This window comes from Nipponia nippon, unplaced genomic scaffold (genome assembly GCF_047370975.1).
Source record: "Nipponia nippon isolate SJK-2023a ecotype South Korea unplaced genomic scaffold, ASM4737097v1 scaffold_15, whole genome shotgun sequence".
Taxonomy (NCBI): Eukaryota; Metazoa; Chordata; class Aves; order Pelecaniformes; family Threskiornithidae; genus Nipponia; species Nipponia nippon.
The window spans coordinates 350,681-368,522 of NW_028262331.1; the positions used below are offsets into that span (position 1 = coordinate 350,681).

At 52.4% G+C, this 17,842-nt stretch overlaps 2 protein-coding genes across 2 annotated transcripts; one reads left to right on the plus strand and one right to left on the minus strand.

Moving 5' to 3' along the window:
* Positions 1–9,148: 9,148 nt before the first annotated feature.
* On the minus strand, positions 9,149–13,340 carry LOC104012477 (fibrinogen-like protein 1-like protein). Its single transcript, XM_009464853.2, has 4 exons — positions 13,295–13,340; positions 11,595–11,738; positions 10,594–10,659; positions 9,149–9,821 (listed from the first exon to the last, which is right to left on the minus strand). Exons 1-4 carry the CDS (start codon positions 13,338–13,340, stop codon positions 9,193–9,195), a joined length of 885 nt encoding a protein of 294 aa, XP_009463128.2. The 3' UTR covers positions 9,149–9,192.
* A 3,470-nt stretch (positions 13,341–16,810) lies between these two features.
* LOC104012476 (fibrinogen-like protein 1-like protein) lies at positions 16,811–17,842 on the plus strand. The gene is made up of 2 exons (XM_009464852.2): positions 16,811–16,874; positions 17,208–17,842. Exons 1-2 carry the CDS (start codon positions 16,820–16,822, stop codon positions 17,840–17,842), a joined length of 690 nt encoding a protein of 229 aa, XP_009463127.2. The 5' UTR covers positions 16,811–16,819.

A 17,842-nucleotide genomic window follows, 5' to 3' on the forward strand; every position in this document is an offset into this window, starting at 1 on the left:
AAAACCATGAGCTCAGGTGAGGTGGGATTTACACACCTTGTAGTCATGCAGTCCTTAAGATGGGTTACCTTCTCCTCCGAGGTGCCCTGAGAGAGGCAGGCAGGCAGGGCTCGCCACGCCAGCCCCCTCCCCTGCTCCGTCCCAGCTGATCTTTGATAAATACTGAGAGCTCTTGCCAGGGCTCAGCACGTGCCATGCCAGCCAGACCTGTGTCCCAAGCATCTCCTCACTGACCTGAGCCTCAGGGGGATGAAGTGGATATAATTTCAGGCTTAAATCACTTATTTTCTCTCTAGTTTCTGGCAACTTCTTCCCCAGCTCCACAGCCCGGCACAAGCACACGCGCCTGGAGAGCACCCAGGCACAGCTTTTAGGCACCTCTGATGAAAACATGGGATGAATGGTGGCATAAAGCTAACATAGATGGCTGCAGGCATCTGAACTTCAATCCGGCTTGCAGGTGGAGCAGAGCACCCTCCATACCACACAGGTGGGTCCCATTGGTGCTCCGGAGGGGTGAGCAGCCATCCAGGGTATTTTTCAGAGCTGGAAGAAGAAGATGCACAAATAGCTGTTTTGGATAGTTTTCACATTGATCGGTGCAAACCTCACTTAGGAACCATTTCGTCATTTTTCAGCCAGATTTGCATTGCGCCGTAGCTCTCTTTTCCCCCTCTGTGATTCATGACAACCATGTCAGCCTGTCCCAAGCTGCCTGTCAAGATGCTGAAGAGAGAAGTACTTGCAAAAGTACTGTCTGCAGACATTTTAAAGAAATAATGGGCATGTGGGTGTCCTGGGAATCTAAGAATTAGGCAAGCCACAAGAGAAACAAAGATATCGGAGATATGCAGGCTTTCTGGGCTGTGCTGCGCAAAAGGGACTTTCCAGGTTTTTGCCCAGGATCATTTGCCATCTGTTGACCAGCTGCAGGCAGACTTTGGTCCTCTAGGACAACATATGTCTGAGGGAAGTGGAGGAAAAACATCAGTGAGGCTTTTAGGGACATCATAACTCCCTCATCCCTGGTCCAGCAGCTCTTGTGCTGCCGAGGAGGGAAATCTCATGGGCAAAGGGCTCCCAGCCTGGGGAAGGGGGTGACGGATCCTGCAGAGGAACCTTCCCCAGCAGACCGTGGACCGGAGCAGGGGTCCCACACAGGAACAGGCTGCAGTGCTGAGGGATTTTGTAACTGGCTGTTTGGATCCTAAAACGTGCAATGCCAGGTATAGCCATATGGATGCAACACAGTCCCGGAGAGAGCACAGCAAGGGAGTTGTGGTCCTGAGTGCAACGCGAGACGGATGTCCCAAAGGTGTCCCAAAATGCGCACTGTCACATGGGAGGTTAGAGATCAGAGTCCCCAGAGCAATTTTCCAAAATGATCCCAACGCCATGCACAGAGGCAGAGAGAAACAGCCTCTGTGTCTGGGAGGAGAACGGTGTTGGGACAGAGAGGTCAGATTTATTAGTAGCTGAAGAAACTGGGAGTCGATGGGATCTGCACAAGCACAGAAATCTCCATTTGACCCAGACAGAGCCGGGACGCCAGCATGTGCAGTCACACCAGTGGTGGATGGGGATGGCTTGGACCCAAACCTGAAGGGTATTCAACAGATGTAGAGGAGCACACAGCTCCCAGCTTGGTCCCTCAAGATGGGGATCCTTTGAAGTCCTAAAAATTTAAAATCCTAAAAAAAAAAAGAACTAGGACTGAAACTGCTAGCATTGCTACCAAGAATAAGGTAGAGAGGAGAAATATATTGTGAAAACTTCATTATCAACCAAGCAGCAAAGCTGGTGGCCTGAATATGTCATGTTCAGGGAGACCAGAGAAACTGTATGGGTAGAAACAGTGGGAAGCATCCACTGAGAGCTTGTTAAAAGGAGGTTAAAAGGAGCAAGCAAAAGGCTAAACTGTAGGGAGGGCATTTACAGACATTGCGGTTAAGGTCTGGAATAAATATAATCAACTTAACCACAGCCAGATACTGAGGGGCTCAAAAGAGCCAGCAGGGACACCAAACAGGGGAGAGGAGACTACTGGATGCCATTCAGAAGGTGGAAATCACCTTCAAAGAACAAGAAAAATAGAAAGCATTATGAATTTGAGCAAGTGCAATGTAAAACCACAAAAGGTAGGCCAAAAGTAATTTTACCGAGCAATTCGAGAAAGACAAAAACTAATATTAAAACCTTGTTCGCAGCGATCAGAAAGCCTGCCAGAGCGTCTGTAGGCTCTGTAGAAGATGCCCCAGGGATGCTGAGGGAGGAGGGCAGAGGGAGGAGCACTGCATGACTTCACCGCGGTGCTGGCGGTGGGGAGCCTGCCGTGGCAAGGCCGCTGGGCCACGGGAGCAACGGTGCGGAGGGTTTCCACCTCCGAGCTCTTGTGAGGCTGGTGGCAGGAATTAAAATTGAGAAGTCAGCAGAAAGAAGTCGCAGACCTCACCCATCAGATGAATAGCTCCAGACCTCCAGGGCCAGAGACCATCGCCCGGGCGCCCTCGCCAAACTCCACCGGGACATTTCTGATCTGCTGACAGCAGACTGTGACCTGTTACTTGCCTGCCAAGGGAGTGGAGGTGGCACAGATTGTGTCTGTTTTTGAAAGGCTCAGTCACTTATCTAAGTATCTCCAGAGTTAGAGGTCTCATTTCTGCACCTAGCAAAGTGGTAGAAATTGTAATAAACACGGAACTCATGGATAAATACAATAACTTGAGAAAGAATCATTACAGCTTTTTAGAGGAAAGTCATGGCTCAGAAATCTGTTACAGTTGTTGGAAAGAGAGGCGGTGTACGTGGACAACAGTGATCCGATCAATATAATGTAATCCAAAAAAGCTTTTAAAAAGATCTATCACACAGTTTTCAAAGACACTGAGCTCTAGCAGATCAATAGCTTGCAAAGCTGGGAAGCAAAGGTAAGACTAATTGGTAAATTTTCACAATACAGAGAGATTGCCTATTGGATGCTACAAGTATCTGTACTGGGGCTGGATTTTTCAGTATATTCATAAGTGATGGAGAAAAAGCAGTAAATAGCACAGTGACAACATTTTCTGGTGGAGAAAATAGTTCAGAACAGTCATATCTAAAGGTGGCTGCAGAAAGCTGCAGAAGGATTTCAGGCTGCAGAGTGAGTGGGTGGTAAAACGGCGAAGGAAATTCAGTGTTGATAAGGAGAAAGTGAAATACATCCCTAACTGCAGGCAGTGGTGGACGCTAAATGAGCTATTACCGATCAAGAGGCCGATCTGAGGGTAACTGTAGGCAATTCTCTGAAAACATCAGCTGAAGGTTCAGGAGCAATTAAAAAGTAAAAAGGCTTTAGAAATGGCAAGAAAAGGAATGGGCTTTCAGCAGAAAACATCACTTGCCCCTGTATAAACCAGAGGGTGCTCACAGCTGTGTGCAGTTTTGGTGCCTGGCTCAGAAAAGATGTAGAAGAACTGGGAAAGGTCACAGAGATGAGGAAACGGAGTGATCAGAGGTGGGAATGGCATCCCTGCAAGAAAAGGCTAAATAGACCAGGACTGCCCATGTTAGAAAAGAGATGAATGAGGTGCAAGTGCTAGGGATGCAGACACTGATGCAGTGGGAACAGAGAGCAGTTAGAGAATGGTTACTCAGCACTTTTCACAACGCAAGAGCTAGGGGCACCCAGCAAAGGAACGGCCAGCAAGTTCATCTCAGTCTAAATGGACTCAACAAGGAGTTAGATAAACTGATGGAAGACTGGAACTGTTAAAATTCGTGGTCCATGCACTCTGCGCATCCAGAGAAAAGCTCACTCATGGGAACTCAGGATGCAGGTACAAACTCACCCTCAGCCTCCCGTTGCATGGACAGGAGTTGGTGAGCATAGGCTGAGACCTTCCAAACCCTCAGGGTGAGAGGCATCTCCAGCTCGTCATAACCATCTGTGCTGACCATGGAGATCTGTTCCACAGGCCCATGCAAGAATCTGCACGGAAAGTCTGCACTTTCCTTCTTTGGCTGCAGATACATAAAAGATCTGCAAAAAAAGCAAATTATATCTGTCTATCATTCCCTTTTTTCCTGTAGAAGCTACGCAACCTGCCCTCTGTCTCACCCAGGACATGAACAAATAACGGTGCTGTGGAGGCTGTAGTCCCGCAGAGCTTCTCCCACCCTTCGCTGCCACACTGGAGAGAGGTGGACGCCTGGGACAAGCAGCGAGGTGCTCCTCCATCTCCTGCTTTGACTGCTGTAGTGCTGCCTCTCCCTGCCAGCAACCCGCTCCCCCCCCTCCCCTCCCAATACAGTAGTAGCAGAAGATAGCCTAGGATCTGTATTCCTGAACCCCATCATCCCTGCTTGTGCAAGCTCACCTCATGTCCTAGAAGATGATTCTGAGGCCCACATTTTCCCTCAGGAAGCAGATGAAATTCCTGTAAGTAGGCTCCATCCCAGACACCAAATGGTGACCAACTGGATTAAAGCTAAAGGATTGGACTGCAGGATGCTGGCACATGGAACGTGGATGCAGTCCAACTAGCAGTGCCTGCAGTGGTTCTTGCTTTGCAGGGGTGGGTGAAAGAGATGGTGCCATGCTGGTGGTCTTGCCAGATTTCCCATGGGGTCACTGGCTCTGCTTCATCAAGCAGTTGAAGAATGAAGGAAGAGACTGAAATGTCTTGTCATGGGCTCACTGTACCCACTTCCCTCTGGAGCTGAGGCTCTTCACCAGGAGCTGGCATGGCCATCCCTTAATTTGTGGGAACACCCAAGCCCTCCTCAGTGCTGCTGCGTGAGGCCACAGGTGGTGGCAGGAGGGAAAACCTGACAAAGGCGTTGCTGAGATGCAGTCCTACCTCAGAGGCCGAAGATCCCTAAGTGATGGCAAGTTCCAGTGTCATGATGGCCCGGTCGTCTGCAGCCTTGCTGCAAAAACGTTCATTTGGGAAGGCTGGATCTCCAAATCGCTGCAGCAGAAGCCACGCACACCCCAGACGGCTCAGAACCAGATACGACATGCCTGTTGCCTGTTTCTTAGGATTTTCTGTCATCAAAAAAATGTCAACAACTATCCCAGAAGCCATTATCATCCCAGAGCTCAATTAGTAGAGGTTGGAGGAGGTGGAAGCAGGAGGTACTGGTGCAGTTTTGCCACCTGGCCTGCACCCTGTTGGCTCGGTGCTGTGTTACAGGGGTCAGGTTTAAGGCTTTAATCTTATGCCACGCTCCAAAGTCACTGAAGGCTCCAGGTGCCAAGGCAAGCTCTCCTTTGGTGTGGCCAAGTGCCACGCACGTGAGAAGGTCACCTCACATGATCTTTGCACATCACCAGAAAGGGCTCGGGGGCTGCTTGGGAAACGCGTGGCTATAGGATCCAGATAAAGCACAACATTCCTGCTAGAAACATAGAGCTCGTAATTACGAGCAGGGAAAGTGAAAATTGGCCTTAATGAGAATGAGCAGGCAAAGGAGAACGGCTTTTTCAGAATCACCGGTGGCTTTTGCTCTTAAAATGTGAAGATGCGTGATGCCCCATGAGGATCCGGCCCTGTTTCTGTCTCTCTCTGCTGCTGGAAGCGCTCTCTCCTCTGCAAGCGAGGCCAGCTGGGGAGGACTGCCACTTGTCACAGCTGTGACAGTCCCAATGGCGGTGGTGCTGCCATAGCATGCCCACAGCACGTCGCTTCTCCGCTTCCTCTGCCTGTAAATGGGGCCAGCCTTTGCTTGCCCTGGGCCTGCGGGTGCCCATGGAGCTGGATTTATCCATCTGGGCAGGATTTGACCAGCTTGCTGTGAAATGAAGGAGGGAGACAACCCACAAAAGGCAAATTTAGGAACTGGAAACACAGCCCTCTTCCCCAGCAGGCAGAGGGGCGCAACGAAAGCTGAGCAGCCGCTTCAGCCGTGGCAGGAGGCTGGGTGTTCCCGCAAGCCCACGATGAGGAGACCCCAGGATCGAGTCCCTGTCTGCAGGAGCACTATGGCAGATGCCGGCGGACGCACGGCATGAAGCGTCTGCACCAGCCCGTGCTGTGCCTCTCTCTGCTCGGCCGGGTGCCAAGAGCCGGCTTCATGCAGACATCACCTGATGTGGCCTTGGGAGGAACCGGGGCCAGGGGCGCGCTCGCGGGGAGAGGAGGCGCAAAGCGCGGGGCAGAAGTGGGTCAGATCACAAGGTAACAGCTCAGGGAAAGTGGCAAAAGCTTTTGGGGGAAGGTAGAATATAAGTTTCTTCTCAAAAAGAGATGGTGGCATCCCAAATAACTAAATCCTTTGGAAAAGGTTGGGAAACCCAGGTTCAGAGAGAGCTGATTGGATTCCCTCTGCCTGGAAAGAAATTTTCTGCTGTATATCCACACAATGAGATTCTTGGTGCTTTCTTCCTCAGATGGCCTCGCTCACACTCCCGTGTGTGCAGCCTGTGCTGAGGGGCTCTCAGCACTCCTTGCAGCAGCAGGACAGAGCAACGAACATGGAAGAGAAATTGCAGCCTGCAGCTGGACTCCGTAGGCAATATTTCTGGGCTCTCCTTGCCTGCAACGCTTCCTTCACGCTGGAAGCTGCCCGGCAAACCCTGCGGGTACGCACCCACCGGGTCCTGGAGCAGAGGGTCACTTGAATCACACGTCTCCGAATCTGTCTTAAGGCAAGAGAGTTAGCCAAGAAAACATTTCTAAATGCAACAAGAAATTCCCAAGTTTGACAGCTGAGAACATTTTATTTAAGTTATTGTCTCCTACACGGAGTACGGTCCTCGTTCTGAGCTGGCAGCTGCCTCCTCCTGCCTGTCACGCACCTCGTGACTCACCGCAAAGGGGGCCTGAACAGGAGGTGGTAGGAGGCAGGGAGAGAAATACCGCTGTAAAAGGCAGACACACAGACCCAGTAAAACCATGGTGTAAAAAAATCCCACACAAGCATAATACGATAATAAAAGATTTGTTTTCACCGATTTTTATTTGCTAGCCTGTCTTTCTCCATTTATGAGGATGGCAGCTCTCATCTCACTGAGCCAAAAACAACTCTCAAATTCACATGCCATTGTAGGCATTTTTAACACATTAATACCACAGTGACTGCAAGGTAAAATGGTTGGCATCTGCTGATGTGCGTCTTCCCTCAAAGAAGGGAACGTATCAATCCTTTCCAGAAAAATGTAAGGCCATGATTTGTGTGGGAAACTTTGTTTTGCATCGGTGGGTTGATGGTCAGTGATGGAATCGGTGTGTCCATAGGTTTGACCCTGGCAGAGATGATAGATCCTGCTTGAAGGCTTCTGCATTTTCTGAGCTGTAATGTCGAGTCCTGACATAAATCAATGCAAATATTCATCTATTCACTTACCTGCTGATACCTCGTGCCAGAGCTCTTCTGAGCCCTTCCCGTGCTCCCTCACTTTGCTCAGATCTGAGTCCCTGCTTCACCAAATGGGACCTCTCAGGCACAGTCTTCAAATCCCTAAAGACATAAAATGCCTCACATATATCACCTTTCCTGGGACGTGTTAGTTATACATGAACTGTGCTAAGCCTGCAGCCTTTCCTCGTTAAGCCTGCAGTTCTTGGAAAGCCCAGGCAGTGTTTTGGGCCTGCTGTTACAAAGGCCAGGCACAGGAACGAGGGGGCATGCAGATGCTTTTGAGGGCAGGACGCTTCCCCTGCTCACCTTGGGCTTGGGGGCTTCCAGCTCACGTCCTCCTGCCAGGGGAACATTAGGGCACCAATGGGCCCGTCCTGCTTCCCCTCTCTGCAGGTGGTGACTGTGGAAGTCACCCTGCCGTAAGCAATGGAGCGCAGCAGCGCCCACCTGCAAACCACCGCACCGGCTGTAGGGATGCCAGTTGCATGGACACCAAAACCTAAAACTCACTGTTGCTGAGAAAAGTGGAAACGTTTTGACACTTCCTATAGTCCTGGTTTCAGCTGGGATAGCGTTGATTTTTTTCCTAGTAGCTGGCGTAGTGCTGCCTTTTGGATTTAGGATGAGAATAATGTTGATAAGACACTGATGTTTGAGTTGTTGCTCAGCAGTGCTTACACCAGTCAAGGGCATTTCAGTTTCCCCTGCTCTGCCCAGTGCACAAGGAGCTGGGGGGGCACAGCCAGGCCAGCTGACCCAGACTGGCCACGGGGCTATTCCATACCGTACGGCGTCATGCCCAGTACATAAACTGGGGGGAGTTGGCTGGGGGGCAGCAATCGCTGCTCGGGGACCGGCTGGGCATCGGTCGGTGGGTGGTGAGCAATTGTATAGTGTATCACTTGCTTTGTATATTATTATTGTATTATATTATTATTCTTCATTGTTATTACTACTACTACTACTATTACTATTACTACTATTCTATTTCATTTTCATTCAATTATTAAACTGTTCTTATCTCAACCCACGAGCTTTCTGACTTTCACCCTTCCCATTCTCTCCCCCGTCCCACTGGGGTGGGGGAGCGAGCGAGCGAGCGGCTGCGGGGTGCTTAGCTGCTGGCTGGGGTTAAACCACGACAGCTTGCTCAAACCTGCTGTGTGCAAAGGCAGAAGTCTGCCTGCAGTATTTCAACTTTTATTTATGCATTGCTTTTGCCGTGCAGTCCCCAATGTCTGTCCTACAGGAAAGCTGAGCTTCAGTGGTGGAAACCTTCGAACACATTAACCTGTGTGAGCACTTCAAAGATTTGAAATCGACTTTTACAACTGAGACAGTTTTTTTTTAATACAGATTTATTTGAATAGTTAACAACTATTAAGCCTGAAATGTGGAAGGTACAGAGTGGGAATTAGACTGTGCACATTACTATCTTGAGCAAGGTCTTCAGCAAGTGAAAATTAGGTAGTTTGCCTGAAGTTAAGGGTGTAAATTAACTTACACAGCCATATAGATCCACTGGTGTTTGGCTGTTTCACATTTTATCCGAAGCACACTACAGATCTGGAAACTCCAGATTTTGCAAGAGACTCTTCTGATTATTAACATAATTAAAATGACCTGACTCTGAACAAAAGGATAAAGGCACAGTTGAGGAGTAGAGGGAATCTACAGGAGGGAGAAGAAGTGGAAGACGCCTTATTTCCTTCAGTAGCTAGGATATGACCAACCTCAGCAAAGACTCCCTAGGACACTAGGTTTGGCCATGACATGTTCTGCCGTTTTCCATCTCTTTGCCGAGCCAAAATTAGCCTCAGATTGGACAGAGAGGAAATGAAAACGCAACTAGCAGTAGGAAGCTGGTTTGATGAGGATGGCAGAGCCTTTGCAGTTGCCGCTGCACAGGCTGCCCCACGTTATGGCCCCCTTGACGTTCAGCCGTACAGAGTAACAGGCCGAGTACCACCACCCGCCCCCGTAGCTGGAGGCACAGTTCCCGCTGTAAGTGTCCTGATCCTGATCTTTGGCGGAGAACTTCATGTTGTCGTGCACAGTGGAAGCACTGTTTGTGGTCATGGCATCCCCTGCCAACCCCGAGTACGTTCCCAGCCTCAGCCGGTAGCCCTGGGACTCATCTTCCAGGCTGAAGAGGTTGTAGTCTGCAAACGTGGCATTGTTTGCAGCATCCCAGATGACAAACCTGACCTGGTAGACCTTCTGCTTGGAGATCTGATGGATGTACTCGGTGCCCAGCCAGTACTCGGTGTGCACATTCCCAAAGCCGTACTTGTAGGTGCTCCAGGACTCGGCCCAGGTGATCTCCGTGCTCTGCCGGTTCCTCTGGATGACCGTCCAGCCCCCGTCCGTCTCATTCACTTCACAGTACACCACGATGGGGTGCAGTCCCTTGGGCTGGATGACGTAGATGCCGTTGGGGCTGCCAGCGGGGACCTCGCTGCAGTCCTTGGGCCAACCTGGGGCAGGAGAGAACATGGAGGACCAACAGGCACAGCAACACCCCAGTCTACTTGTCTGGCCCTGTGAGAAGGATTTCTAGAAAATGAGCGTATATGGGATTTTGCCGGGGTAGTAAAAGGTCTACCGCTGTGTTTCTTACTGTAAGTGTAAAAGCAGAAAACCTGTGTAAGGGAAATAGAGTGATTAAGAGAATATGCATATATTTTGAAGGTATGAGCACAGAATTTTCTTCTCCTTCTGGCTCAGCCTTTCCCAACGTTCAGATGTTTTTCCTCCCTTATAACAATACACAGGTCCAAGCTTGGCTTGGTGAGGGCTCTTATTACATAGTTATGCAGAAGCTTAAATGAGCAAGTGAGCTGTTCCTGCAGCCCTGGCCTCCACCGCAGCCCTGGGGTCGGGAAGGAGAAGACCTCGTTCCCTTGGCATTGGACCCAGTGGCCAACTGTGAAACCCCAGCAGTCATTGCTTGGGAGGCACATCCTCTGCTCGCCCTGTGCAGAGCTTCACAGCAGAGGAGAGGACTTGTAGCACGTAAGTAATGGTTGCAAAGTCCTTTGGGATCTTGTAAGGCACGGTTCAGGGTGAAGCTATCACTAGTAACGAGTGCTGTCTGAGTGGCCTTGGCATGCGCTGTGGAGGAGCACATCGAGTCTTGCCCCCAGGGGCTGAGCCGGGTTCTCCCCAGGCTCGTTGCCCACCCACCGCTGTTGGACCCTCGTTGCCCACACCTCTCCCTGTTCCCTGCGAGGTGGCGGGGGCACTTACTGCTGCGGTCTGTCCGCTGAGGGTCACTGGCTCTGCTCTGCCGCGTGTTCGTTCGATCTTCACGTGCTTTGGGAAAAACAGAAAGAGTGAGATGAGCAGCCCTGTGCCACAGCACGTGAGTTTTTTGTAGGGCACTTCTACAATGCCACTGGGCTCATTTTTCTTCCTGTATGGTAGTTTTTGGTTGTAAACTCTTTAAAGGGCTAAGATACTAGGAAGGGTAACACTGCAGTTATTGAGCAGCTGCCTCTTCGGTCCACTCAGTATTATGGCTTTACAGACTTGCATGGAGTGGACTGCATGTCCGAGTAGTAGTGCTGAGGACAAGGAGATACTGCTGGAGTAGAAGGATCGAGACGAAAACAGACTGCATGTGGTTTCAGACCAAGATTAAACTGCTGAGTGAGGTTGCTGTAAACCTGCATTGCTTTTCAGTGGCAGCTGAAGGGATTAATTTTTTCATTCCATTCATAAAGAGCTTCAGAAACCTTCAGAGAGAAAAGGAGCTCAAAGCATATAAGATAGCAATGCTCTTTTTAAAGAGAAATCACAGCACCCATCTTTGTAAGATAGCATTCCCCGAGAGCCTCCGATGGTGTGACCTCTGTCAGTGGTGTGACGAGTTTTTCGTATCATTTAGGCATGTGCAAGCTTCAGAAAGCATTTTGGTTGGTCACTTCTACAAAATTTCTCTCAAGTTCGAGGGCTACATGTGGACTATAGCTAGCAAGAGAAAAGGTCTTCCTTCAAAAATCTACAGCTCTCTAGAAAAAGCCGCCACATATGGTCTTGTCAATAACAAAGAAGGTTGAACGACCAAATCTTATGATGTTTAGTTAAGATCTGAAGTTGGAGGAAGATTTGATCAAGTTCCTTTTATTTCTGAGCATGCCTGCCCTTCCCCAAGATTATTTTCCACATCTCCCTCTCTGTGCAGAGAGGGGAGGGCTCCTGACATTTGGATGAACAGAGTTTAGGGATGTGAGAGAGGAAACACATACCAGGATGGGGCCCATCTGAATGGAGATTAACGATTTCATCCAAATTTGCTTTCAATCTTTCCAGGTTTTCAATGTTCACAGCAAGAAGAGGGGCTAGCAGGGCCAGCACGGAGGCGAAGAACAGAAGATTGGCGTGATGAGCAGCTGGGGAAAGAAGACACAGAGGGAATCTGGCAATGCAAACCCTCTGAAAGAGAATTGGCTAACTAAATTCAGCAGAAGTTAAAACAAACTTACAGAGTAGACAAAGCCACAATATTAATTACGCTTTTGCTTTATCGAGCAGCAGAAGTATAAAGAACAATTTCCAAAAATAAGCATTCTGCAAAGACATACGTTCCCAGAGAGAAACAATTTCTTTGACTACAACCTACAGGTCTAAATTTGCAGCTTCCAAGAGCGGTGTCATCCTCGTTGGCTGTCGTCTGGGCTAAAGCAATGGGCTCTGGGCCCCAGAATCAAGATGCTAAGCCAGCATCAGCGTGCGTGTCTTGCAAAAAACATCTAGCAATGCAGGAGGGCACGCTGATGTGTAGGCACTGCTGTTACCTGAAGATAGTCAGGAGCTGCTACAGCACTGATAACACGCAGGGACCTGAGAGCTCGGAAAGAGAGGAGCTGTTGTGGCCACAACGCTGATGGTACCCTGAGAGTCAGGGACTTCAGTTAATTGTCCCAGAACCGCCCCCTCCCGCCAGGGCATCATGCAGAGACTGGAAGCTGCCCGCTGCAGGAAAGCACCAGGAGGAGAGCGCCCTGCCGGGAGCCAGCAGCACTGACCAGCACCAGGCCCCTGCTACGCGCAGCGAATGGGGCCTCCGCAGAGACAGGCCGAGGGTCGGTGCACCCCAGCTGACATCTGGGCCAGGGCAGTCTACGCTTTAAAGGATGCTTTCTGCCAGCGTCTGAAAACCTGAGCAATTTGACTCCTTTGGACCATACCAGATCAGGACATTCCCCAACAGTTTCTTCATGGCCAGCTCCGTAGATTTGTGTCTACGGCTTGCCCACCCAGCTTCAGTACCCTGAAGGACTTATGAGGATGATGGGTGATTAATGCATTAATTAGCTTCCATGCCAATTTGGGCTCTGGCACAAATATAAGTTAAATAAATGTTGCCTTTACAACACCACCCAGAGCAGGACAGTTTTGCCCATGGTCAGGAATGGAGGAGAGAAAGTGAGGAGCAGGAGGGTCACAGAGACCTGGGGGTGCAGCAGGAATAGGGTCGTCCCACCGTCCCGAGGCCAGCAACGGTCAGTGGGCAAAGCAGAGCTGCAGTGCAGGCAGCAGAAGCCCAGCGGCAGGCAGAGGAGGCAGGGATGCCCAGCCACACGCAGCGGTGCCATCCCCTCCCATCCCGTCCCACACTCACCCATGCCGTCTCTGCGGGGACGCTGCAGAGCGGGAAGCGGTGGGTTTGGCCGGCGGCAGGGTGGCCAACCCTGCCGTTATATAGGGCTCAGCGGGTGAGGTGGGGCCAAACTACAACGCTCGCCCTCCAGTTGCCATCGGGGCTGGAAATTTATGGTTTGTTTGTTTGCCCTCCACCTGTGAGCAGCTCTGCTCATGCACCAGCTGTCGGGCTTCTGCGATAAGAGGTCCCAAACGAACCTCAGCAAACAGCACCTGATGTTCACACAAAATTCCACCAAACTGACAAATGATAAGGATTTTTCTTGAGTTTGTTATTACTTACGGGATTTGATGCCAAACCCTGTGGTGATGCCGGTGACCTGGGCCATGCTGGAGATCTCTGTTAGACGCCCTTTAGGGTCTGCCTACCTTAGCATGGTGCATCACCCGAGAGGGAGCCATGCTCTGTGGCACTGCATCCTGGTTCCCATCCACGCCGGGGCAGCAAAGGGGCCTTGTCCCCCGCCCTGAGCCCACCACGGCGATTCAACTGCCCAGTGTGGTGCCAGCCCTCCAGCAGAGAACCCGTCCCATGGGGCAGCCACGCATGCGGAGCTGCTGCTGCCCCGGTGCCGGCGCGGGCAGGTTCCGCAGCGCTCCCAGGAGGTTCAGTGCTGGCGCCTCAGGAAGCCGAGGGGTCTGCTGGAGGGTTTAGCTCTGACTTCACAGCTGTGGGTAGGCTGGGGAGCAGAGCTCATCACAGAGCCGGTTGCAGACTCGGTTAACGAGGTGGCTGTGTGTTAAGTGGAATAAACGCTTAACGGATGCCGAGTGGTCCAGTCTGAAGCCAGCCTTGCAAACGGCCCAGGGGTGGGACGGGAGTGCTAAGGCAGTGGCATAGCCTGGTGATGCTGGCTTATAGGTCAGTGACACCGATCTAGGACCGTGGTGAGGTATTTATTGATGGTTTGATACCAGCAGCTGCTGAGCCACCGGAGTGTGGCCATGCACTGGCCCTGGGATGCTCCGCGGCACCATCGGGGACCCTCACGGGCTCTGCTGCCACAAGGCTGGTGCTGGCTACTTGGCCCCGTGTTGCCTTCATCCCCAGGTCCCTCTTCCCCAGGTGGCATTGCCACCTCTGCTGTCCTCCAGGAGACCAGCAGGTGGTGGTGGAGGTCCCAGCACCAGCACGCCCGGCCACCGTGCCAGCACCTCGCAGTGCCCTGCCTGGCCCCTGCCCTGGGTTACTCCAAGACCAAATGACTCTCAGTACAGCGAGAAGGATGTTTTTCACCAAGGGACACATCTTCCCCTGCCCTACACCAGCCCCTCGTAAAGTTACCAGCTCCAAAATTACACACGCATTCACAGAGAAGAAGATTCTTGCCAGCTCCACTTTGCAGAAATATTTGTCGTGCTGTTGGACAGCAATGAATAACTTAGACCTGACCCAAGTCTGTCCTCAGCAGTTTCCTTTTATGAAGCACTTTTCTTTTTACAAGAGCTTCGCAAAGTCCCCTGATAGATAACCTGGGGCTGTAGCATTTGTCTTTGATACATTTCTGGCAGCCAAATTTCAAAAAGATGAAAAGGGTCTTCCCAGCCCTTTCAGCCACCCCCCCATGCCATGCAGGAGCAGCAGCAGGGCTGGCTCCCCACACTCGCCAGGGCACCAAGTGTCGGCACCAAGCTGTGGCCGACATCCCAGTCTGTCACTGCCTGTGACCCTGGGGAGCGCTGGGGTGGCCCTGCCTGCTGTTACCCTTCGGTGACTCCTGCCACCCTCACTTGAGAGGCGAAAAAGAGGTCCCTGAAGGAGGGCCTGCATCGTGAGCTCTCCTTGTGCTGGTCACCCCTGGAGGAGCGGTGGTGGGGCACGAGCGGCCTCGGAGCAGCGAGCCCAGCTGAGGCACACAGAGGTGGCAAGTGGAGCAGAATTATGGAGCGAGGGAGGGGAGGCAGAGGAGGGGACTGAGCCTCCTGTGCAGATGGGGACAGGCGTCTGCCCCCTCGCTCCTCCCCTGCCCTCGCTCCCCCGCTGGGACCTGCTGCCAACAGTGCTGCCATCACCTTCCAGAAGACAGAGCAAACTGCAGCCCAAGACCCACCGCTAGCGACACGCAGGAGTGCAGAGCGGCCCAACAGGACTGACACAACGTGGGTCCAGCAGAGTCAGCGGCAGGTGATGGGCGAGGACCTGCTGATGCCTCCCGAGGCACTATATGAAAAGAGGGACTGAAAGAAGAGGGAAACAAGGAGGACACTCCGACCCAGTCCTGAGGGTTTGCCAAAGTACCCTGCAGTAGCGTGTGAAACAAGCTAAACCTCCCCTGACAGATGTGGTCCCAACAGCTGTAGCCACTGCTCGATGAGCTGGCCCCGAGCGCGTTTAAGATGCTCTCCCAGACAGCACCCAGGCTGCCGGGGCGATGCCCACCCACATGCGGTGGGGAAGAGCAGGAGGTCAGCAGAGCCTTCCCGAGCCTGTTTCTTCCCACCAAGAGGTATGGGCCAAGGAAGGGTAGGGGAAGGGGCACTGCATAGACACCTCAGAGCTGCCCCCAGCATCCAGGGGACAGGGATGGCCCCTGGGAAAGGCGGCTGCCTTCAGCCCTCAGCCTCTACTTATTGAGGGCAAAAAGGCCCCAGTGTTTGCAGCCCAGCTCTGGGTTTGGCTTCTTGGCAGCTCTCTGTAGGGAAGGAGCCCGACACAGACCTCCAGCTATCACAGAAGTGTCGTGACATGCTGGGAGCTGGTAACTGTTGACAAACCATTGCCCAGAGGTTTTACCCTCTTTGATCTCTCCTTCTGTTTGCCTTTCCCCTCTCCTTTAGCTCCTTTATTGCCCTGCAGCAGTTGGTAGATCCCCAGAAAGATTTAACTCCTGGGCAGGTCCAGTTTATTGCAGTTGATAAACGCCCCACAGCTGGGAGGTTTGGAGTTCTGTATTTTTTTCTCAGAAAAAAAAACCTTAGGGCCTCTTCGTATAATCTTGAGCAAAGAGAAGCCACCAGATGGGCACACAATGATTAACTTTGCCCATGCAAACAGGGGAGCTGAGATCCTCGCACAGAGGTGTGTAGAGGGAGAGACCCGGGTATAAAGGGACAGAGGCCAGCATGGAGCTGAGAGTAGCGGGACTGACTGCTCAGGCTCCCGGCGTCCGCTCAGCAGCACCACGGCCATGGGTGAGTTCTCCTCTTCCTCGTGGCTCCTTTTCTGCAGGGCTCGCAGCTCGGGGGGATGCAAGCAGAAAACCAAGCTAAGTGACAGCCGTGGGGGACCACGGGAGCGGGAGCTGATGAGAGCGTCCCGCGTCCGTCCCACTCCTCCCCTTTCCACCCAGCCGTTTCTTTCCAGTTCTCTGCTGCTGCCGCTGCTGGGTTGTTTCCTGCATCCCCGTGAACTGCATGGTCTGCAGCTGGAGCACCAGGTTTTATACACCAAACTCAGCTGCAGTGCTTTGAACTATTTGCTCTGAATGCCCTTAACACCGATTTACTTCTTTCCCTTTTGCATCTAGACCTGTAGAAGAACAAACAAACCACATTTAGGAGAAACATGAGAAAATGTGACTGCAGGTTGCTGTCTGGTGCAGAGACGGGGCTGACCGGGGGGTGGCAAAGCCATTTCTCACCTTGCTTCAGCCCTGCAGGGACAGAGCCTACACCGAAGCTGCAGCTCCCACCCCCCCGGGAGCCCCCTGCTCCTGCCTGTGCCCCGTGGCTCTGCCTTCCCTGGTCTGAGCTCCCCAGGGGCTGGGGGGCTGCCCAGGGACCCTGACAGCGATGGGCACTTTCCTCCCCAGGGCTCCAGGCTGGGACACATCGGCTCTATGGGGACCTTGTCCTCCTGCCCGCGGCGATGGTGATGCTTGTCCTCTGCGTGAGCCCAGCATGCGCTGCCACCTCCCAGAGCGGTGAGTACAGGCGCCGGGGGGACGGTCAAGGAGCCACCAGGTTTGGGTGCAGCTGCTCTGCTCATCGCTGAGCACAGCCAGGCTCTGGGGTGCTGGGTGCAAGTGTCCCCATACCAGCAGCCACAGAGACAGCAGGTCTCCACATTCAGACCTAAGCTGCAAAGTAGGGTAATCCTTGCCTCTCATCACCAGCAGATAAGAGGCATTCCCAACATGTTCCACTGGTTGCAAAGCACCTGGTGAGATCCAGCATCAGTACGGCTGCCCCACAGTAACCTGCCAGCACGTTCTCCGGCACAGGTTCCTCATGTCTTGCTTGATCTGATGCCGCAGGGTTCCCCAAAGACTGCAGTCACCTCGGCAGCAGCAGCCCCAGCGGGGTGTACGTCATCCAGCCGGCAGGGTCACCCCCACGGGTGGTGTGGTGCGACATGGACACCGAAGGCAGAGGCTGGACTGTTGTCCAGAGAAACACTTACACCACCGAAATCACCTGGAAGGAGTCCTGGACCACCTACAAGTACGGCTTCGGGAACGTGCAGGGCGATTATTGGCTGGGGACCGAGTACCTGCACCTGCTGACGCAGCAGGGCACCTACAAGGTCCGCTTCGCCGTGCAGAATAAAGCCAACGTCACCCATTACGCCGAGTACGACATCTTCAGTGTGGAAAGTGAGGCTAGCGGGTACCCGCTGAGGCTGGGCCGGTTCCTGGGCAGCGGAAAGGACTATCTGACCAGCTATCATGCCAACTACGGGGGCATACACGACAACATGAAGTTCAGCACAACCGACAAGGACCAGGACCAGTCCAGCGGGAACTGCGCCAGCAGCTATGGGGGCTGGTGGTACGACAAGTGCCAGAACGTCCTGCTGAATGGCAAGGGGTACATCTACTGGCCAGAAGCCTGCTCAAGCGGCGACTGCACATCCTCCCTCATCCTGGTCAAACCCACAGATGTGTGCTGA

What these genes read in the sequence shown, in the direction of transcription:
- LOC104012476 (XM_009464852.2), top strand. Translation starts at nt 16,820, where the DNA reads ATGGTGATGCTTGTCCTCTGCGTGAGCCCAGCATGCGCTGCCACCTCC. An exon ending in CGCTGCCACCTCCCAGAGCG is followed by an intron (nt 16,875 to 17,207) that starts GTGAGTACAGGC and finishes CTGATGCCGCAG; the next exon opens with GGTTCCCCAAAGACTGCAGT.
- LOC104012477 (XM_009464853.2), bottom strand. Translation starts at nt 13,340, where the DNA reads ATGGCCCAGGTCACCGGCATCACCACAGGGTTTGGCATCAAATCCC. An exon ending in TTCAGATGGGCCCCATCCTG is followed by an intron (nt 10,660 to 11,594) that starts GTATGTGTTTCC and finishes TTTTTCCCAAAG; the next exon opens with CACGTGAAGATCGAACGAAC. An exon ending in TCAGCGGACAGACCGCAGCA is followed by an intron (nt 9,822 to 10,593) that starts GTAAGTGCCCCC and finishes CTCCTGCCCCAG; the next exon opens with GTTGGCCCAAGGACTGCAGC.